General features: G+C 32.3%; 2 protein-coding genes across 2 annotated transcripts; both read left to right on the top strand.

Annotated features, from left to right (window-relative positions):
- The first annotated feature begins 2,446 nt into the window (after positions 1-2,446).
- On the top strand, positions 2,447-11,992 carry LOC130806474 (diaminopimelate decarboxylase 1, chloroplastic-like). Its single transcript, XM_057671581.1, has 8 exons — positions 2,447-3,057; positions 6,594-6,768; positions 7,637-7,786; positions 8,948-9,109; positions 10,267-10,452; positions 10,556-10,678; positions 10,771-10,860; positions 11,622-11,992. The coding sequence occupies exons 1-8, from the start codon at positions 2,558-2,560 to the stop codon at positions 11,700-11,702; spliced, it is 1,467 nt and encodes a 488-aa protein (XP_057527564.1). The 5' UTR covers positions 2,447-2,557; the 3' UTR covers positions 11,703-11,992.
- Positions 11,993-13,651: 1,659 nt separating this feature from the next.
- Positions 13,652-17,547, top strand: LOC130806472 (probable NAD(P)H dehydrogenase subunit CRR3, chloroplastic). Its single transcript, XM_057671580.1, has 2 exons — positions 13,652-13,906; positions 17,231-17,547. The coding sequence occupies exons 1-2, from the start codon at positions 13,701-13,703 to the stop codon at positions 17,496-17,498; spliced, it is 474 nt and encodes a 157-aa protein (XP_057527563.1). The 5' UTR covers positions 13,652-13,700; the 3' UTR covers positions 17,499-17,547.
- The last annotated feature ends 491 nt before the right edge of the window (positions 17,548-18,038 follow it).

Here is an 18,038-nt window from a genome sequence, read left to right as displayed (position 1 = left end):
AAACTATCCTTACTACCAATTTAAAACTATCTAATTTGAAAACTATTTAATGCCAGTTTGAATACTATCTAATGCCAATTTGTAAAATATCTAATGCTAATTTTAACTAGCATATAATGCCAATTTAAAACTATCTAATGCTGATTTGAAGCCATCCTTAATGCCAATTTAACTAGCATATAATGCCGATTTAACACTATCTAATGCCAATTTAAAACTATTTAATGCCACTTTAAAACTATCTAATGCCAATTTGAAAAACTTTTAATGCCAATTTTGAATACTATCTAATGACAATTTGAAAACAATCTAGCGCCAATTTAGGATAGCATCTAATGACAATTTAAAACTATTTAATGCCAAATTGTAAACAATCTAATGCCAAATTATAAAAAATCTTCGAATTCTTGCATGAAGTATAATGAATAATATCTAATACCAACTTATAAGTATTAAATATCACCTTGAAAATTATTTGCGTCCAATTTATAGTAACCAACTTGAATAATATGTTATCAGATGTAAAACTAACTTTCGTGTTCACTAGTTTTACTTCTATCGCCGTGCTCGAACTGAATATGCTCATCATTTGATGGAACTACAAAAACAGCATTGAGAAACATCATATTTTTTTATTTGATTATAATTTATTAAATTCTTGAAGGAAAATAAAACCAAACTTACTTATATTGTCTCTAAAAGACAAATCCCGTTGAGTCTGTGTCACGAAATCTTCGAATTCTTGCATGAATTCATCCATGTTGTTGAAGATGAAGAAAAACAAAATGGAGGGAGAATACCCATTTGAATCTGGTATTTTTAATTTTAATGTATAAGAAATCAGAAAAGTTTTGATAATGATTACATTACCTCAGTTTCCAATGAGTTTTTGTAATCATGACCTTGGAATATGTAAGAATACCTTTGGGAATGTTGACTGCTGGAGGTTGCTAGATTTTTTTTTTTAATTTTTAATTTTTAATTTTGCTTTATATTAATTCTAATAATCTGATGGGCCTGAACTTAAGGGACCGTCTCTCACAGAGATGGTCTCTTAAGAGAGTTACTGAAAGTGTTTTCTACTTGTCTTCTTGTATTATAGTGTATTTTTATTACGGATGGAAACTTTGTGCTTGAGAGGTTGTTTTCAAGATTTGAAAGGGTTGTTACGTTAGCATTATGTTGATTAGTTGATGAAATACAATCATGTTTGAGGGGAAGGTATCCAAGATACCTCATTAATCATGTCTGTGTTCTGGTGTGTGTGTTTTGTGTGCTCTCTAGTGTATGCTCTGTTTTCTTTGCATTTTTTTCTGATTAATCTTCATCAAAGAGAACATTTAAGACTATTTATTATTTGATTACTCTCTTGTAAAATAGTACATATATATTTGCGATAATTAAAATAACAAATGAAACTAGTATAAAATTTTTTTTTAGACCCCTCTAATAATAAGGCTCTGTGCTATTGACTGCTTTTCACATGTTAATTGACAGAAATTGATATTTACTATGACAAAGCTTTGTAGCTTAGCAATCTTGATTGAATTCTAGTCCATTAATCCTATCGTCCATTGTATCAGCCAAAATGTCTATGGTAGACTCCTTAATCATATGTCATGCTAATATTATGTCTCTCATCATATTTTTGCACAAGATTTCCATTTTATACTCTCATTGTGGTATAATTTGAGAATAATATGTGGAATAAATTGGATTCCAAATTCCAACCTTGCAATTATTGACTATGTGATTGCTAATGTTTGTGTTGCATTGAATTTCCTCAATTTTTATGACTTTAGTTCAAGTTATTGGTTTTGGTTCAATTTAGTTGGCAAACTAATGAAATAGAAGTATATTAATATTCACACTAATACTCACACCAATCTTTCTTTTTAAATAATTTTTTTTTATTTTGAGTAATGCTTATTAATATAAATTGGTCACATATAAAATGAGTTGTCTATTCTTTGAAACCTTAGCACCAATGTGATAGGTAAACCATCCTAACCCTTTACAAATTGTGAGTTTATGTACTTTTATGGTAGAATAAAAAATTGCTTTTTATGTCTCACTAAATTTGCCACATAGATATTTAGTGAAAAAACCAAGATAAATGGATATATTGATATTTTATCAAACACAAATCTTGTATGAGATGCTCTCACCGTGAGATGCACCTCATACATAAGTTAAATAGTCCACTAATACAAATTAATAGCATATGTACTTCTTGTTTTAAGATCATTTCACCGACAGACGATCTTTCACACGAGTAATCCATCAAAAAGTAAGTAAAATATGTGAATAAAATGAAAACATAAGTTAAATATATAATGAAAATTAAAAGAAAAACATAAATCTTCACCAATCATTAGACAGACTTAAAAGAAAAGTTGAGGAAATTTCCTAGAACAATGTTAATACTAGGATTCGAACTGAGTAACTGCCAACCGCCACATTTCTGAATCTAACGTTGTCCCTTCAAACTACAAAGTAGAGTGAGTGACCCTGTTCTCTTATTCCATACCTCTCTGTCTTTCCTCTCTATGCAACAATGGCGGCTACCCACATTCTCTCTCAATCCATCGCTAAAACCCTCCATCACTTCTCAAACCCTAAAACCCCAATTCTCACAAAACCTTCTATCCTGTATAACAAACCCTTAAGCCATAAAACCTTAATTCTCAGATCAGTTCTTTCCCAAAACAATTTCAGAACAAAGGCTGTAACTTTAGAAGCTGAAACCACCAATTTCAAGCATTGTTTCACCAAAGGAGAAGATGGGTATTTGTATTGTGAAGGGCTTAAAGTGCAACACGTTATGGAGAATGTTGAAAAGAGACCATTTTATTTGTATAGTAAACCCCAAATTACAAGAAATGTTGAGGCTTATTTGGATGCACTTCAAGGGTTGAGATCAATTATTGGTTATGCTATTAAGGCTAATAATAATTTGAAGATTTTAGAGCATTTAAAGAAGTTGGGATGTGGGGCTGTTCTTGTAAGTGGTAATGAACTTAGGCTTGCTTTGGCTGCTGGTTTTGATCCTACCAAGTAAGGGTTTTTTTTTTTTTTTTCTTTTGTTATGTTATTTTGAATGTTTATAGCTTTAATTGATGGGAAATTGTTGATTTACTTCCTTGTGGTTTGATTTCACTGACATATGTTGAATTTATGAAAATTTTGATTCTTTGAATGGTAGAATTATTGGGCATGATTTTCTTAAATGCATTATTTTTTTATTTTAATGTGATGGATTGGGAGCCACTTTTGTTGCATTGAGGCGATGCAAATGTTGTTGCATGTCATTAGTTGAATTTATTTTTGGGAAGTATAAAGTATGAAATTTTGATGATTTGTATTGTAGTATTCATGATTCTTCTATCAAGGTGTAGAAATGGATCATAATTTTAGTGCAATGTTAATTGCTAAATGCAGATTGGTGTGGGAAGTTTGAAGTTTAAAAGTTGGGACTTTAATTGTGGATTGTTGACTTAATGTTTGTCAATGCATTGGAGATGGGTCATTGATGCAAATTGGGAGGGATAAGGATCTAGCTTTGAAGATTTTTGGATAGATTGAATACACAAATCAATGCCTCTTTCGGACATATTGGGAAACAGAGATTTTTAAGTACCCTTGACCAACACACATACAAATGTCTTAAAACAATTATGAAGCATTACAAGGAACTTCTCAAGAAAAGGTTGATCTACTCAAAGTTTGCATGAGTTTTACAAAGAAAATAATTTTTAATCAACTAAATCATGTCCTTCAGATGCCCTTTTATCATAGTGGTGGACGTCAAACATAAGACGCCGTCGAAAAAATAAAGTTAAGGGGGTCAAGGATATATGATGTAAAATTAGTATAGACATAATTAATTGCACTTTTTTTTGGGATATTTTGAGCAAGCTTGCGTTTTGGGCTTATTTGCATTAGTAACTATAGCAGGAAAACAAACATAAGAATGTTGTCACTAAAAAAAATCAAACTTCTACCCCATGCAATATAAATGTTTCTGTTACCATTAAATCACCAATTCCACTACATTTTAACTATCCTATATAATCAAAAAAATTGCGAAAGTTGAACTTAAAAAAGATGCTACGAAAGAGTACAACAAGAGTGGGTTGCGAGGGCGACCCTTGCCGGCCCTCCTTGTGGATTCGCCACATCCCTTTTCTTAACTTTTCACTTACTCTAACTTCCAATTTATAATTAAGTTTGTTGGGTCCACCAACTGTTAGTGATCAACAATAGTATGTTATTTTCTGCTTTAGGTTGAGTCCGCTTGAATTTGCTTTTGGGCACCTTTCCAAAAGGCCTCATACTAATTTGGAGTTGCATCACTTATATGTTTGTCAACACTTTCATATTTTTGCTATGTGGGACTTGGGAACTCAACAATAAATTTCAACAATTCATTCCTATGTAAAAAATAGTAACTACCTAAATTACTTTAGGTTACACGTCCATAAGTATCTATTACAAACTAGGAAACTATGTCTTTGGACCATTTATCATCCATTTAAGGATGATTACAATTGTTGAATCCTGAAAAAAATGCTAACTAATGAAGAGTTCAAAGTTAGAACAACTTTTACGTAAAAACCAAATATAAGAGCCTAATAACTTCCTCTCAGTCGTTATGAGTTTGTCAACATTTCTATTTCGACCTGTCCCCTTGTATTTCGCAATATTTGTGTTTTGGGTAATGCCCCCACCTTTTTTTTAATTTAAACTGGCACCATTTCTCATTTTCTATCACTTTTAATCCTATCACACAATTTACTTGTCCCGACCATTTGTTAGTAAGTGTGCAATATATCGAGGGGATATAGGGAGTAGCTGAAAAAAATTTCCAAAAGTGGAAATGGAATTATGACTTTTCTAGGATCCTTATACCCTTAACTAAGTGATTAATTCTAATTTATCACATGACTGTATTACCCTAATTGGTTTTGCTTGGACAACCAAGTAACCATACATATTGATGCTTTTTGGGGACTATGGATTTTCCCCATTAGTTATCTTCATTTTCGACTTATAACTTCTTTTTTCAGTGCCTTCATCAACCATGTATGTAACCTGCTTCTCTTCCTTCAATGTAAGGACTTTTTATTGATTTAAGAGGGTGTTTAATCTTCTCTTCATCACCATAACTAATCGAAGAATTAACTGTATGAGGACTTTTAACATCTTCACTTCAATGATCATTACAATACTCTTTTGGATGCTTTTTCCTCACATGTTGCTTGATTCATAGAATTAATGTTAAACTCTTTTATTTCCTTTGTAAACACTTGGTTTTTCTTTAACATTTTTATCATCATTTGTTACGACCTTTAAACATTCCTTTGGCTCTCTTATGTACTCTTCTTATTCATTTGAACATATGGATGATACCTTTAGTGACGTTTGATTATAGATTTCTTTTTATACACCTTTTCATGGAGTTTTGAGCTGGACTCTTTTTTTGGAACTTGCTTATAGTAATCACAAGAACTAAATAATGTTTCTTATGTAACACTTTAATACCATACATGAAGATTATTTAGTTTTTGATCAACAACTTCAACTTGATAAAAAAAAAAGGTTTTAGATTCATATTAATCATCCTACTAGACTTAGAATTTCGAGTGCCATTTTTTCAAGGTAAACTGCCGCGGGAAGTATAAAATTTGAAATTTGGTGGTTTTCATGGCAAAATTGCTGATGAAGTTTTTTCTTTAATGCTTGAACATGGATTATGTCCAGTATTACGATGGGACCAAAAAATTTTAGTTTTTTTTTTTTTTTTTTTTTTTTTTTTTTTTTTTTTTTTTTCAGATTATATTACACTAAAGTAAAATGACTCTTTAAATCATGTGCAGTTCTTATTTATGCATAGCTGCACATGACATTTGCTTCCTAGGGTCAATTGGAAACAATCTCTGTATATTAGTTTTTATTATTAACAAGAGTAAGATTGCGTACATCCGACCTTTCCAAACCCCATCCTAGGCGGGAGTCGCTTAATTACATTGGGTTAATGAAATGTTGATGTTGTTGTATATCTTCAACATGGATCATGTTGTTGATTTGTTGCAATTTCAATCTCTAGAAGTATGAAGAAGGAAAGATTTTGCTGACTTTGATTATGTTGGGCTGGGGAAGTAGTTAAAGGTTTATACTTAAGAAAAAAAGCATTTTGATGACCCGGAAAAACATCTAGGAGTAATGGAGTATCATTAGTTTACGTTTCATTTCTGTTTCTGTGTTAAGTGTCATAGTACTGACATTGCGTGTTACACTTGGATTTCAATGACATAATTGAGCTTCATGCTTTACAATCATTTTTCATGATGAGATTTACATTTTTTTCTTATGAATCATTACATTTTCTTGCATTGAAGAATGTAATTATTTTGGTTTTAATTTTGATTTTTGATAATTGAAGGCCTAAAAATTGATGTTTATGTAAACAATATTGTGCATACTGCAAAGCCTAAGGGAAAGTATTATGATGCATATACTCCAAATCTCTCCAATGATTGGACTATGAAAATTAATGTAGCTTGTTCACTAAATTAACGTTTTGATGGTAGGTGTATCTTCAACGGAAATGGGAAGATACTAGAGGATTTGACCCTGGCTGCTGAGAGTGGTGTATTTGTGAACATTGACAGTGAATTTGACTTGGACAACATTGTATCTGCTGCTAGAATAGCAGGGAAAAGAGTGAATGTTTTGCTTCGCATTAATCCTGATGTTGATCCTCAGGTATGTCTGTTTTGTGTTGATATTTGTATTGGGACATTGTAGAATCCCGAAACCTTGTGTTATTGTGGTGTCATTTTGAGGCATATATGCAGTTGTGTCAACTCTCAAGTCACTTTTGAGTAGAACTCTGGTTAATCACTGCCACCCAAGTGTATTTTCTATATTTGATTAAGGTTTTATGGCATCTTTGCTTTGAAATTTTATTTTTATTTTTATTTTTTATTTTTATTTTTTTACCCTTTCCATGTTTTTTAAACAAATTGCTTTTGGAAAAAGTACCGTGAATAATACTACCTTTCGTCAATTTTCCTACAGCGATACTAACTTTTGATTAACCATGAATAACATCAACTTAGGGGGTTTTTCCTAGAATAATACCAACTTTAAATTTATCAATTTTTTGTCATATAATCTCCTGTAATTTGATTTTTTACATATTAGGGATATTCTAGAGAAACACCCGCCTAAGTTGGTATTATTCATGGTTAATCAAAAGTTCGTATTATTATAGGGAAATAAGCAAAAGATTGTAATATTCTTGGTACTTTTTCTTTTCTGTATGGGTAAATCCACAATTTGTTCTTGACGTAAGCATATGGATTTAGGAACAGTGATTTTCTTCCACAACTAAACATACCTTATTTTTTTGTACGAAATCAAGATAGCTTAAATGTCTTAAGAGCTTGTTACATCTCGTTATTGTGCAACCGATTTAAATGGTGAATAAGTATTTGGGGTGGAAAGATAACCTATTCTTGTTATCTATGAATGAGGCGCGTGTTTTTTGTCTTTAACTTCTCGGTACTGGTTCTTCACCGCTTTTTTTGCTTGTATATCTATTAGGCTTACTGTTTGGCCTGTTCTCTAGGTACATCCTTATGTTGCAACTGGGAACAAGAATTCCAAATTTGGCATCAGAAATGAGAAATTGCAGTGGTTTCTAGATGCTGTAAAAGCACATCCTAATGAGTTGAAGTTGGTTGGAGCTCATTGTCATCTCGGGTCAACAATTACCAAGGTATTTAAAGATTACCTATAGTCATTCAAACTTCAATTTTGTAAGATTGTCTGTTTTTCAGTGAAGATCTAAACACTTACCATATCTTTTTCTTTTCATATATTGTATTTCTAACCAGTGTAACATAATTTGCCAATTAATTCGCCTTTTGAATTCGCGATTCGCTCAAGATGATCCTAAAATAGCCTAAAACCCGTTGAACATTTAGAGTATATAAGCCTAGATTTGTATATACTACATACTTAGTATAGTAGTGAGACTTAAATAAATATATTATAAGTCCAAATTAAATGCCTCAAAGAATTTGATGAATCATTACTTTGATTCATAAGTTTTGTTTGATGAATCATTACTTTGATTCATAAGTTTTGTTTGATGAATCATTACTTCAATTCATAAGCTTTGCTTGGTAAAACATTACTTTGTTTCATAAGCTTTGCTTGGTGAAACATTACTTTGTTTCATAAGCTTTGCTTGGTGAAACATTACTTTGATTCATAAGCTTTGCTTGGTGAAACATTACTTTGTTTCATAAGCTTTGCTTGGTGAAAAAGCTTTGTTTGATGAAACACTTTTGTTTCAAAAGGAGGTATTGTTTCATGCATAGCTGTATAAATAGAGGTTGCATGCCAAGGGACATTCCATCCCATCTCCATATCATTTCTTATTTCTCTCTTAAGAATACTCCCATTGTAATTAACTCTCAAAATCATCAAAGTTCTTAATTCACCACAACACTTGTATTTACTATTGCAATTTCCTTGTGCTAGGATTTGTTGTGTAGATTGTATCTCATTGTGAATTTCATTTATCATCCCAAGCACCTTTGTGAGAGAAATATCACAATAGGAAAGTGTATGAACGCCTTTTACTCATATCAAATTTCCGAGCGACTTCTTTGATTGTCGCAACCATATCTTCATCGTCTCCTTGGTGATTCAACAAGAGTTCAAAGCCATATACAAAGGATTTCAAACAGTGTAGATTTATCTTGTAACACATATTTGTAATACATCATTATTGTAATAAAACCGACCATAATTCGCTTATTTTGACTCGCGATTCGCAAGGAGATTAGTGAGTCATGTGACAGTTGAATTTGCTTTGCTGTTCATGATACTTTGGTTGTTTAAATTTTATTTTCCTCTTATCCAATTTCAGGTTGATATATTCAGAGATGCTGCAGTGCTTATGGTAGACTACATTGACCAAATCCGCGATCAAGGTTTTGAGATTAGTTACTTAAACATTGGAGGGGGTCTGGGAATAGACTATTATCACACTGGTGCTGTTCTACCTACACCTAGAGATCTTATCGATACGGTGAGGCCCTAGCGAATCAGAAAATTCAGGTTTATATACTTCTTAATCATATGAGTGCCGACTTGACATTGATTGATTTGCAATTTGTTTTTGTTGGGACCACAATCTCATTTTAGTTGTCCTTTTCTAGTTGAAGATTTAAATCGTCATAAATAAATGATTGCTCGAGTAATTAGCACAATCTTCATAAATAAAAAGTATTTTCTTAAAATGTAATGTTCATTCTCGATGGAGGCAATAATTAAAGTTTTTTGGTTTTGGATTATAATGGACTAAACTATGTGAAGTTGCAAATAATATTGTCATGAAACAAGCAAGACCACCATCGTATATTAATATCAAAAGGTGCTTGAAGATGAAGAAGCAAATTAACAATTACAGATTGTTTGCTAACAAAAAGATAATATGCAATAGAAATATAGGAGTACAGAATGATTATGTTTTAATAATCTAGAGGAAAGAATATTATGTTACAAAACTTAGAAAATGTGAGAGCGGTTATTGTATAAGGCCATGTAAGCTCCTATATGTAGAGAGACGAGAAACATAAATTGTATCAGAAAATTGTACTTCCTCGGGTTTTTTTAGTGGTTATTTTTGCATAGTAACCACTATCCATCAAGAAATAAAGGGGGAGATAATATGAAGTTGATAATCGGATTTGATTTTGTTAGCAATATGTTAGTGGTACAAAAGGGCCATAAATGAAATGGTATAATTAGCGACTATATTTCATGTTGATTTATTTTGTTTCATGTAGCCAAACTTATATCGTTGGGATAAAGACTTTGGCATTGTTGTCTTTCTACATTTTTTATTTTGTATATCCTTTTTAAGCATCCACTCGCAATTTCTCCTAAAACATTAAAATTCCTGTACGTGAACTCCATCCATTGCAAATGTTTGCTATTAGAGGTCAATCGAAACAACCTCTTTGTTTACAAGAGTAAGGTTTGTACAATTGACCCCCCGAACCTCGCCTAGGTGGGGGCATAAATTCGTTTTTCAACCTAAAAATGGGATTTGAATAATTGAGCTACTCATTACTCGTACATTATCTAGTTGTAAATTATACGCATTATATTCTTTCCTTGTGCTGGAGGCAGCTGAGGGAAAATGTCCATTCACCAATTGTTTTAAGGTAATCTTTATTGCAGGTACGTGAGCTGGTCCTGTCACGAGATCTCAACCTTATCATTGAACCAGGACGATCACTTATTGCTAATACTTGTTGCCTTGTTAATCGTGTTACTGGTGTCAAGACCAATGGTACAAAAAATTTCATCGTGATTGATGGTAGCATGGCAGAACTTATCCGTCCGAGTCTTTACGATGCATATCAAGTAAGTAAAATTCCCAGAAATTCCCGTCAGCAGTCCGAGTTTTCCTTGTGAGACCACACACCCGTCAAAAAGGTGTATTGACTACGATATATAACATCTGCAGCATATAGAACTAGTTTCTCCAGCTCCATCAGATGCAGAGCTATCCACTTTTGATGTGGTGGGCCCTGTTTGTGAGTCCGCGGATTTCTTGGGCAAGGAGCGCGAGCTTCCTACACCAGAGAGGGTAATGAAACCGTCCTACCTTTCCACCAAGCTTACGGCTTTCGTATGTGAAGATAATTTTCGAGGTATTAATACAAGTTTTTTGGTTTGTAGGGAGCTGGATTAGTAGTCCATGATGCAGGTGCCTACTGCATGAGCATGGCTTCTACCTACAACCTCAAGATGCGCCCGCCAGAATACTGGGTACCGAAACTGTCTCTTAATCTATTTTCCGACTTCCCTGATATCGTTTGGGATTTTGCGTCCTAGATTTTGGCGTGACCTGTGAAGAAATTAGAAATCTAATGGATATCAGTTTCTGCTTCATGTTCTCGTCACCTAAATTGTTACATAATCCTATATCTGAGTAGATTAACGTTCCACCCACTTTCGTGTGTCGGTGTTAAACATCGGGCTGCATGTAAAATTTATACCCTATGCAAACGCGGTGAATAAGAGTGAGCAAGGAAGGAGCCACGACCACATGGGATATATTGCTATGATCCCAATAGTGTCGAATCCTAGATCTTGGTACATCACATGTGGCATTTATAGAATCTTCTTGCATTAGCCAAGAAGGTGGTTGGCTTATGAAACCTTCTATATAATTAAGGATAGGGCATTTGATTTTCAAAACGAGAGTTCATAATTTTATTTTTTTAAGGAAAATATAATTCTAAAGGTCAAACCTTTCATTTAATCTACAAGATCTGAACTTTGTATGTCATTTTCTTCTAAACGTCCTACTAGTACTCTTCACACAACAAGTGTTTTCAGAAAAAAATAAAATTGCCTTGCGTGTGATTGTATTGGAATAAAAAAAAAATTAAAGTAAATTTAAAACAAAAAGTAAATAAATTAGACGCGATGGGGAAGTACGGTGGAGGTGCTGGTGGTGGGGGAAGGAGCAGGGTACAGTGAAGGGAAAGGAGGGGTTTAATTTAATATATTTTTTTCCTTGGTAGGTTGTGGAAGATGGATCGGTCGCCAAAATCCGGCATGGCGAGACATTTGAAGATCATTTACGATACTTTGCTGGTCTCTAAACTAAATACTCGAACACTGCCAATAATCTTTGCTTCTCATCCAACCCGAAAAGATCCCAAAACTGAAAATGTATCTTGGACGAGCCGCCTGGACTTCATAGGTGTGTGTTCCCGCTTCCTCGAATAGCTTCTCTTATACTATCATATTGGTTTCATTCGAACGCTTTTGACACATTATGGTACATCTATTTAGTAGTCTAATTTAAGGCAAATAACGCTTGCACTATATTTTGTCCTCAATTTTGTATATGCAATTCGAGAGGTTGGACTTGAAACCTTAACCACCATAAGCCTTTATTTGCCATGATTCGATAGGCTACAACTTTTTACTACGATTTCTTTGTGAGGCGTAATGTCGTATAGTTTCCGATGCCACTGGTCGAATTTCTATATCAAAGTTGTAAACCATTGTATATGAAATGTGGTTTTGACAAGAAGGTTCATAATAGAAATAAAGGTAGATACCTGGCAATGCGAGTCCTCAAATAGATTAAAGGTTCGTCTTGGCTTGATTTTTCATAAATCAGAGAAATTAATTAAGATATAGAACTTCAAAATTAATGCGTATGCTGTCGAGGTGTATCCACTAATCACTATGATTCAAGAATAACATGTAATAATAATTAAAGGGGAATACAAAATAGAAGTATAGAAATAGTGAAATTCTACCATATGATCTTATTTTACCATATATATCGGTTGTCGGTTGAACGTTTAAAAGCGTGTAGTTAAACTATATTAATGGATAGTTAACAACCACACAGTATTTATTTCGAACGGATTTTTAAAAGAGTTACCCAAAAGGATGGACGTTCGTTTTTTGAAAAAACATTGTTATAATGAGTAAAAATGACACTAAATATCTTTAGTTTTTTTTGTTAATTTATATGTTTTAATTTTTAATTATTTAAAAATATTAGAACCAATAAGATACTGCCGCATGGACAACCTAACCTCTCAAATTGTTCAAACACTGAAACTTAACGGTCAATTAACATTTTATGTTAAGTGGTAGTCATTTGCAGAGAAATATATTACATTAGATAGTTTTTTGCAAAAAAAATACATAAGTTAGTTTTTTGCAAATAGACCTATAGATAAGATAGTTATGAACAAACTAATTTTTAATAATAATGATTAACTCGATTTTAACTCCTTTATAAGATGGGCCCTAGACGATTGCACTTTAAAACTACCTCTAGGAATGGCTCTGCAATCACATATTATTGTTTGCCATAAAAGACCACTTAAATTACGATCAAATTATGGTCTTCCAAATTGAAGTTTTTTTTATTTTAATTTATTTTAATTTTTTTTATCTTGGTAATTTTACTATTTTAAAGTGCCATTTAGATTTTTTTAGCTCCTATTATATGGGATCTATCTCACTATGAGACGACCCCTATAATTATTTTAATTTTTTAATTGATCAACTTACGACTATGAAAAATGATTAATTGTACGAGGTTATAAGTGATCACTTGAAAAAAGTAAATGTACATTGGGACTCTCACCATGAGACTGTCTAATTTGAGAATTTGTGATATTTTTAAAAAACATAGATATTTAATAATACAACAAGTTTTGTATGAGACTGTCTCATCGTGAGACGAACTCATACAAACAGCCCATTAATAAAAATAATAAATAAACAATGAAATTTGAATTGTATAAGCTGGAGTTATTTTTTTAAAGGTTTGGGTCGTATCTAATTGAAGCCGTCTCATGGTGAGACGGTCTCAATTAAGAATTAGTTAATATAATAAATGAAAAGAGAAAATAAATCATGTGGTTGAACTTAACACTAAGTTAAAATGTATGGATGATATTATGATAAAACATTGTTTAAAAATAAAATTGATCTAAAATAAATGAAATAGCCAAAAGAAAAATAATGTTAAATAAGAAAAATAAAAATATTTTATTGTAAAAAGTAGAATAAGTAGTGAGATATGAAGTTTATCCCCAAAATTGGCAGCCCCCACTAAGCACCACATAATGGTTTTGAGTGGGTGCATTTTGATATCCAAACCATTCATTACTTTTGGTTGTATATCCAGAAATCCATCTTCTTCCACATCTTCACGCAAAGCTTCAAGGATTACGCCTTCAAAACCTAACCAAATCAAGCAATCTCAACCATCTGTCGCCGAGATTGAACGAGCCATTGGTGCTGGTATCTACCGTGACCATGACCCTGCCAGGCAAACATACTTCCTTCCTTACTTCTTTTCTTTTTCTGTTCTTTCTATATTTAACCTTTATTATCAAAATATTACTCTATATAGTAGCTAGAACGTTAGCATATATAACATATTCTGCAGCTTTAACCATCATTTGAAACTCGAAGTTGATTAGTCCCTTGAGTTCGTATTTGGTTCATATAAAAATGGGTTTGAAACATTTTGATTTGAACCTAATCGGTCTCACAAATTGTTACTTGAGACCGTCTCTACAAGAGACGTCTAAAGTTTGGACCGGCCTAATTTTTAATTTAAAAAAAAAAATTAATTAAACTTTCTAAATATGCGCATACAGTTGGATATATATTGATCTGTATTTGAGATTATAACATTATATAATTTGTGTTTGGGGTTATAATATTGTGTGATTGGATTATAATATTATATATTTGGGTATATAATGATCTAATGTTTGGGATTATAATACTTAGGTATATAATGATTTATGTTTAGAATTATAACATTATATATTTGGTTATATAATGGTCTGTGTTTAGCGTTATAATATTATGTATTTAGGGGTCTTAAAATTATGTAGTTGCATGTACAATAGTCTGTTTTTGGGTATAATATTTTTATAACACCAAATATATTATGTTCCTAAATATATATTGTTTTAACTCTATGTATATTATTTTATAACCTCAAATATATATTGTTACAACTCTAAATATATTATATTATAACCTCAAATATATTTATGTTATAACCATAAATATATCTTGTTACAACTCCATATATATTATAATATATCTTCAAATATATATATTGTTATATCTCCAAATATAGTATATTGTTATATCTCCAAATATAGGAGTATGTTATAAACCAAAATAAATTATCTTATAACACTCATATATGTGTTGTTATAACACCAAAAATATTACTCCCTCCAATTTATAACTATTGTCCCATTTGCTTAGGCACAAATATTAAGGAATTGAAGGGACCACCTAAAAGGGTGGTTCACATGTGCAAGTAAAAAAGATTAACAAAAGCAATTAAAATTTAATTATTCCCTCCATTTCTATTAAACCCAAAAGGAGAATACAATTTTGGAGGGAAATTTATCTTCATTATAATTCATCAAATTTCATAAATTAGAAACATAAATTCAAATTAAAATTCCTTATAAAAACATGATTTCAAAGGGCATTAAATGAACACACCAACCAACTTTAATACAACAATTACTAATGTCAAAAACAAAAGAGTTAAGCAACTTCAAAACAAACAAAATTATGCATGAGTTGTTAATAGCCTTAAACAAAAAAGGCAAATCAGTTCATGGAATGATTAATGAGCAAGCAAATGCGTATAATGTCAACCGAAAGACAATCACTAGGATTTGGACGTCAATTAAACAACAAGAAGTTGGGACAGTCATTAATGTCAACAACAAGAAAAAGGTGACACACAATAGCAAAATTAAGTTTGATGAACCAAAATTCAAAGCATTGGAAAAAACAAAAAAGACAACACAGTTAGCAGTTGCAAAGGCAATGGGGGTAAGTCAATCTACAGTTTTCAGATGGAAAAAGAAGAAGCTGATCAGAAAACATACCGATGCCATCAAACCACACTTAACTGTTAACTACAAAGTTGACAGGTTAACTTATTCACTTTCTAGTTATACATCAGGTTCAATGACAAACACATTTAAGTTCACAGACATGTCCAACGTAGTCCACATTGATGAGAAATTGTTTTACATTACAAAAGAACAAAAGACTTATTACTTGTCACCTGGGAAAATTGCACCACATAGAGATTCAGTCTAAGAGATATATCCCAAAATCATGTTCATATGTACAGTAGCTCAACCCATATTTGGAACTAATGGTGAAGTTATTTTTGATGGAAAGATAAGAATCTTTTCTTTTACATCACAGGTTCCAACTCCAAGAAAATCAAAGAACAGGGAGAAGGGAGTGTTGGAAACCAAACTAATACAATCCATCACTAAACAACACATTAGGGCAATGCTTATTGACAAAATCTTACCAGCAATAAGAGAGAAGTGGCCAACACACAAGAGCAAGACCATATTCATTCTACAGGACAATGCAAAACCACATATCAGACACAAATAGTGAGTTTAGAAATGCTGCAACATTAGGTGGTTTTGATTTTCATCTTGTTCAACAACCACCTAATTCACCGGACATGAATGTATTAGACTTAGGCTTTTTTAGATCAATATAAGCATTGCAACATCAAAAAGCAGCTTACAATCTTACACAATTAGTAAAGGCTGTTGAAGCCTCACTTGAATGTCTTGAACCCATAACTTTGAGGTTTGTTTGGATTACTTTGCAAGCATGTAAGATAGAGGTTATGAAGAAAAAAGGGGACATAGACTACCATATTCTACATATGGGAAAACAAAACTTGCAAGAGAGGATGGACTCCCAATGTATTTGACTATCAATGAAGAACTAATTTATGAATCATTTGAATATTTACATTCAAGGGTGGAACCCATCATGTTAGAAACAATCACGGCCTATTTAGGACTCAATTACGAGGAGGTAATCCAACAATTTTCACTTCAATAAGTGGCCAACAACATTCAAGCAACCAACATAGAAAACAACCCAGCATCAATTGACAGCACAGAGGACAGCCCAACATCAATGAACAATCCAGCTAACATCAACCAAGCATCAATAAGCAGTCCAACTAACATCAACCCAGCAACAAACAACAATCCAGTCAACTACAACCAAGCAGCAATCAACAGTGATGCTAACAACAATCCAGCAGTTAAAAAATAGTAATAGAAACATAACATAACATGAAAGGAACAATGAACGTATTGAAAACTTTTGCAAGACTAAATTTTTGGGGGTATAAACATACTTTTGGAAAACATAGAAAAATTGTGTATATGTTAAGCAACCAACTCAACAAAAAACTTAAGCTGATGGTTGAGGCCTTAAGATATGTTATATATTTTAACGCGTCCGCTCACACGAGATCCCATTGTTTGGATCCGCACAAGCGCTGAATATTCCACATTAAATGAGGGGTGGTTGAGATTCGAACTCGTGACCTTTTGTTAAGCTGGCTTCTGATACCATGTCAAAAAACCAACTTAAACAAAAGCTTAAGCCGATGATTGAAGCCCCAAAATATGTTATATACTCTTAACAATATATAACATATATTGATCATCTCTCAACATTTGTTCAATCTTTGGGCGGAGTGAGTCCCTTACCCTTATACAATGAATCCATAATCTTGAAATTAAATGTTTCTATTTTTGGCATGTTGACTATGCAGTGATACAACAACAGAGAAGAAGAGTGTGGTTGATGCAGTTTTGTCGAATTCAATAGGAAAAACAGAGGGGGAAACTGAAAAGGCATTGCGCCAAACAGGAGAATGGATAAGTGGACAAAGTGAAAAAACTACTCGTACATATGGAAAGAAAATATTAGAGATTATGTTTTTATGGATTGCACCAGCTTGGTTACTCTTACTTTTGGTTGCTACTGGTGCTGTTAAGTTACCTTTTAGTTTTTCTGCTCTTGATGACCTTCTCATGTGAATATATATTACTGCTTTGTCTTAATATCATCATCATCGTATTCAGTAAATCTCGCTTATAGAAGCTATAATCAGGGTCTGAGAAGAAAAAAAAAAGGCAACTCGATATGAAAAAGGATGCCTTAATTAATAAATAAATTTGATAAATACAGAGTAATTAATAATAAATGTCATATTAAGAATAATGCATAGACATTTTATATAACATGTTCATAATTATAAATATTTGACATGGTTAGTTGTAGTTTATTTGTGTTGCTTTTAATTAGCTGGAAGTATAAACCAATGACAGGTCTTGTGAGGGATCGTTTCTATGAGAGATGACACTTACAAAAGGTCTGAATTGTAAAATTAAAAAAAAACATTTTAAACATGTTTCTTGCATGCATTTCAAAAAGGCATTCAATTTTACGCAAAGATTGCTTCCTAAAGATTGTTCTCGATAAAAATACTTTCATTCAATCTAAATAAACAAATCAATACATTAAGGTTGACTAGAATGGACGAATTGATGCTTAAATTTTATAATGCAAACGGAATT

Source organism: Amaranthus tricolor, chromosome 2, assembly GCF_026212465.1.
Source record: "Amaranthus tricolor cultivar Red isolate AtriRed21 chromosome 2, ASM2621246v1, whole genome shotgun sequence".
Taxonomy (NCBI): Eukaryota; Viridiplantae; Streptophyta; class Magnoliopsida; order Caryophyllales; family Amaranthaceae; genus Amaranthus; species Amaranthus tricolor.
The sequence above is the reverse complement of the archived record's forward strand: the minus strand, read 5'-3'. Positions and strand labels throughout refer to the sequence as shown.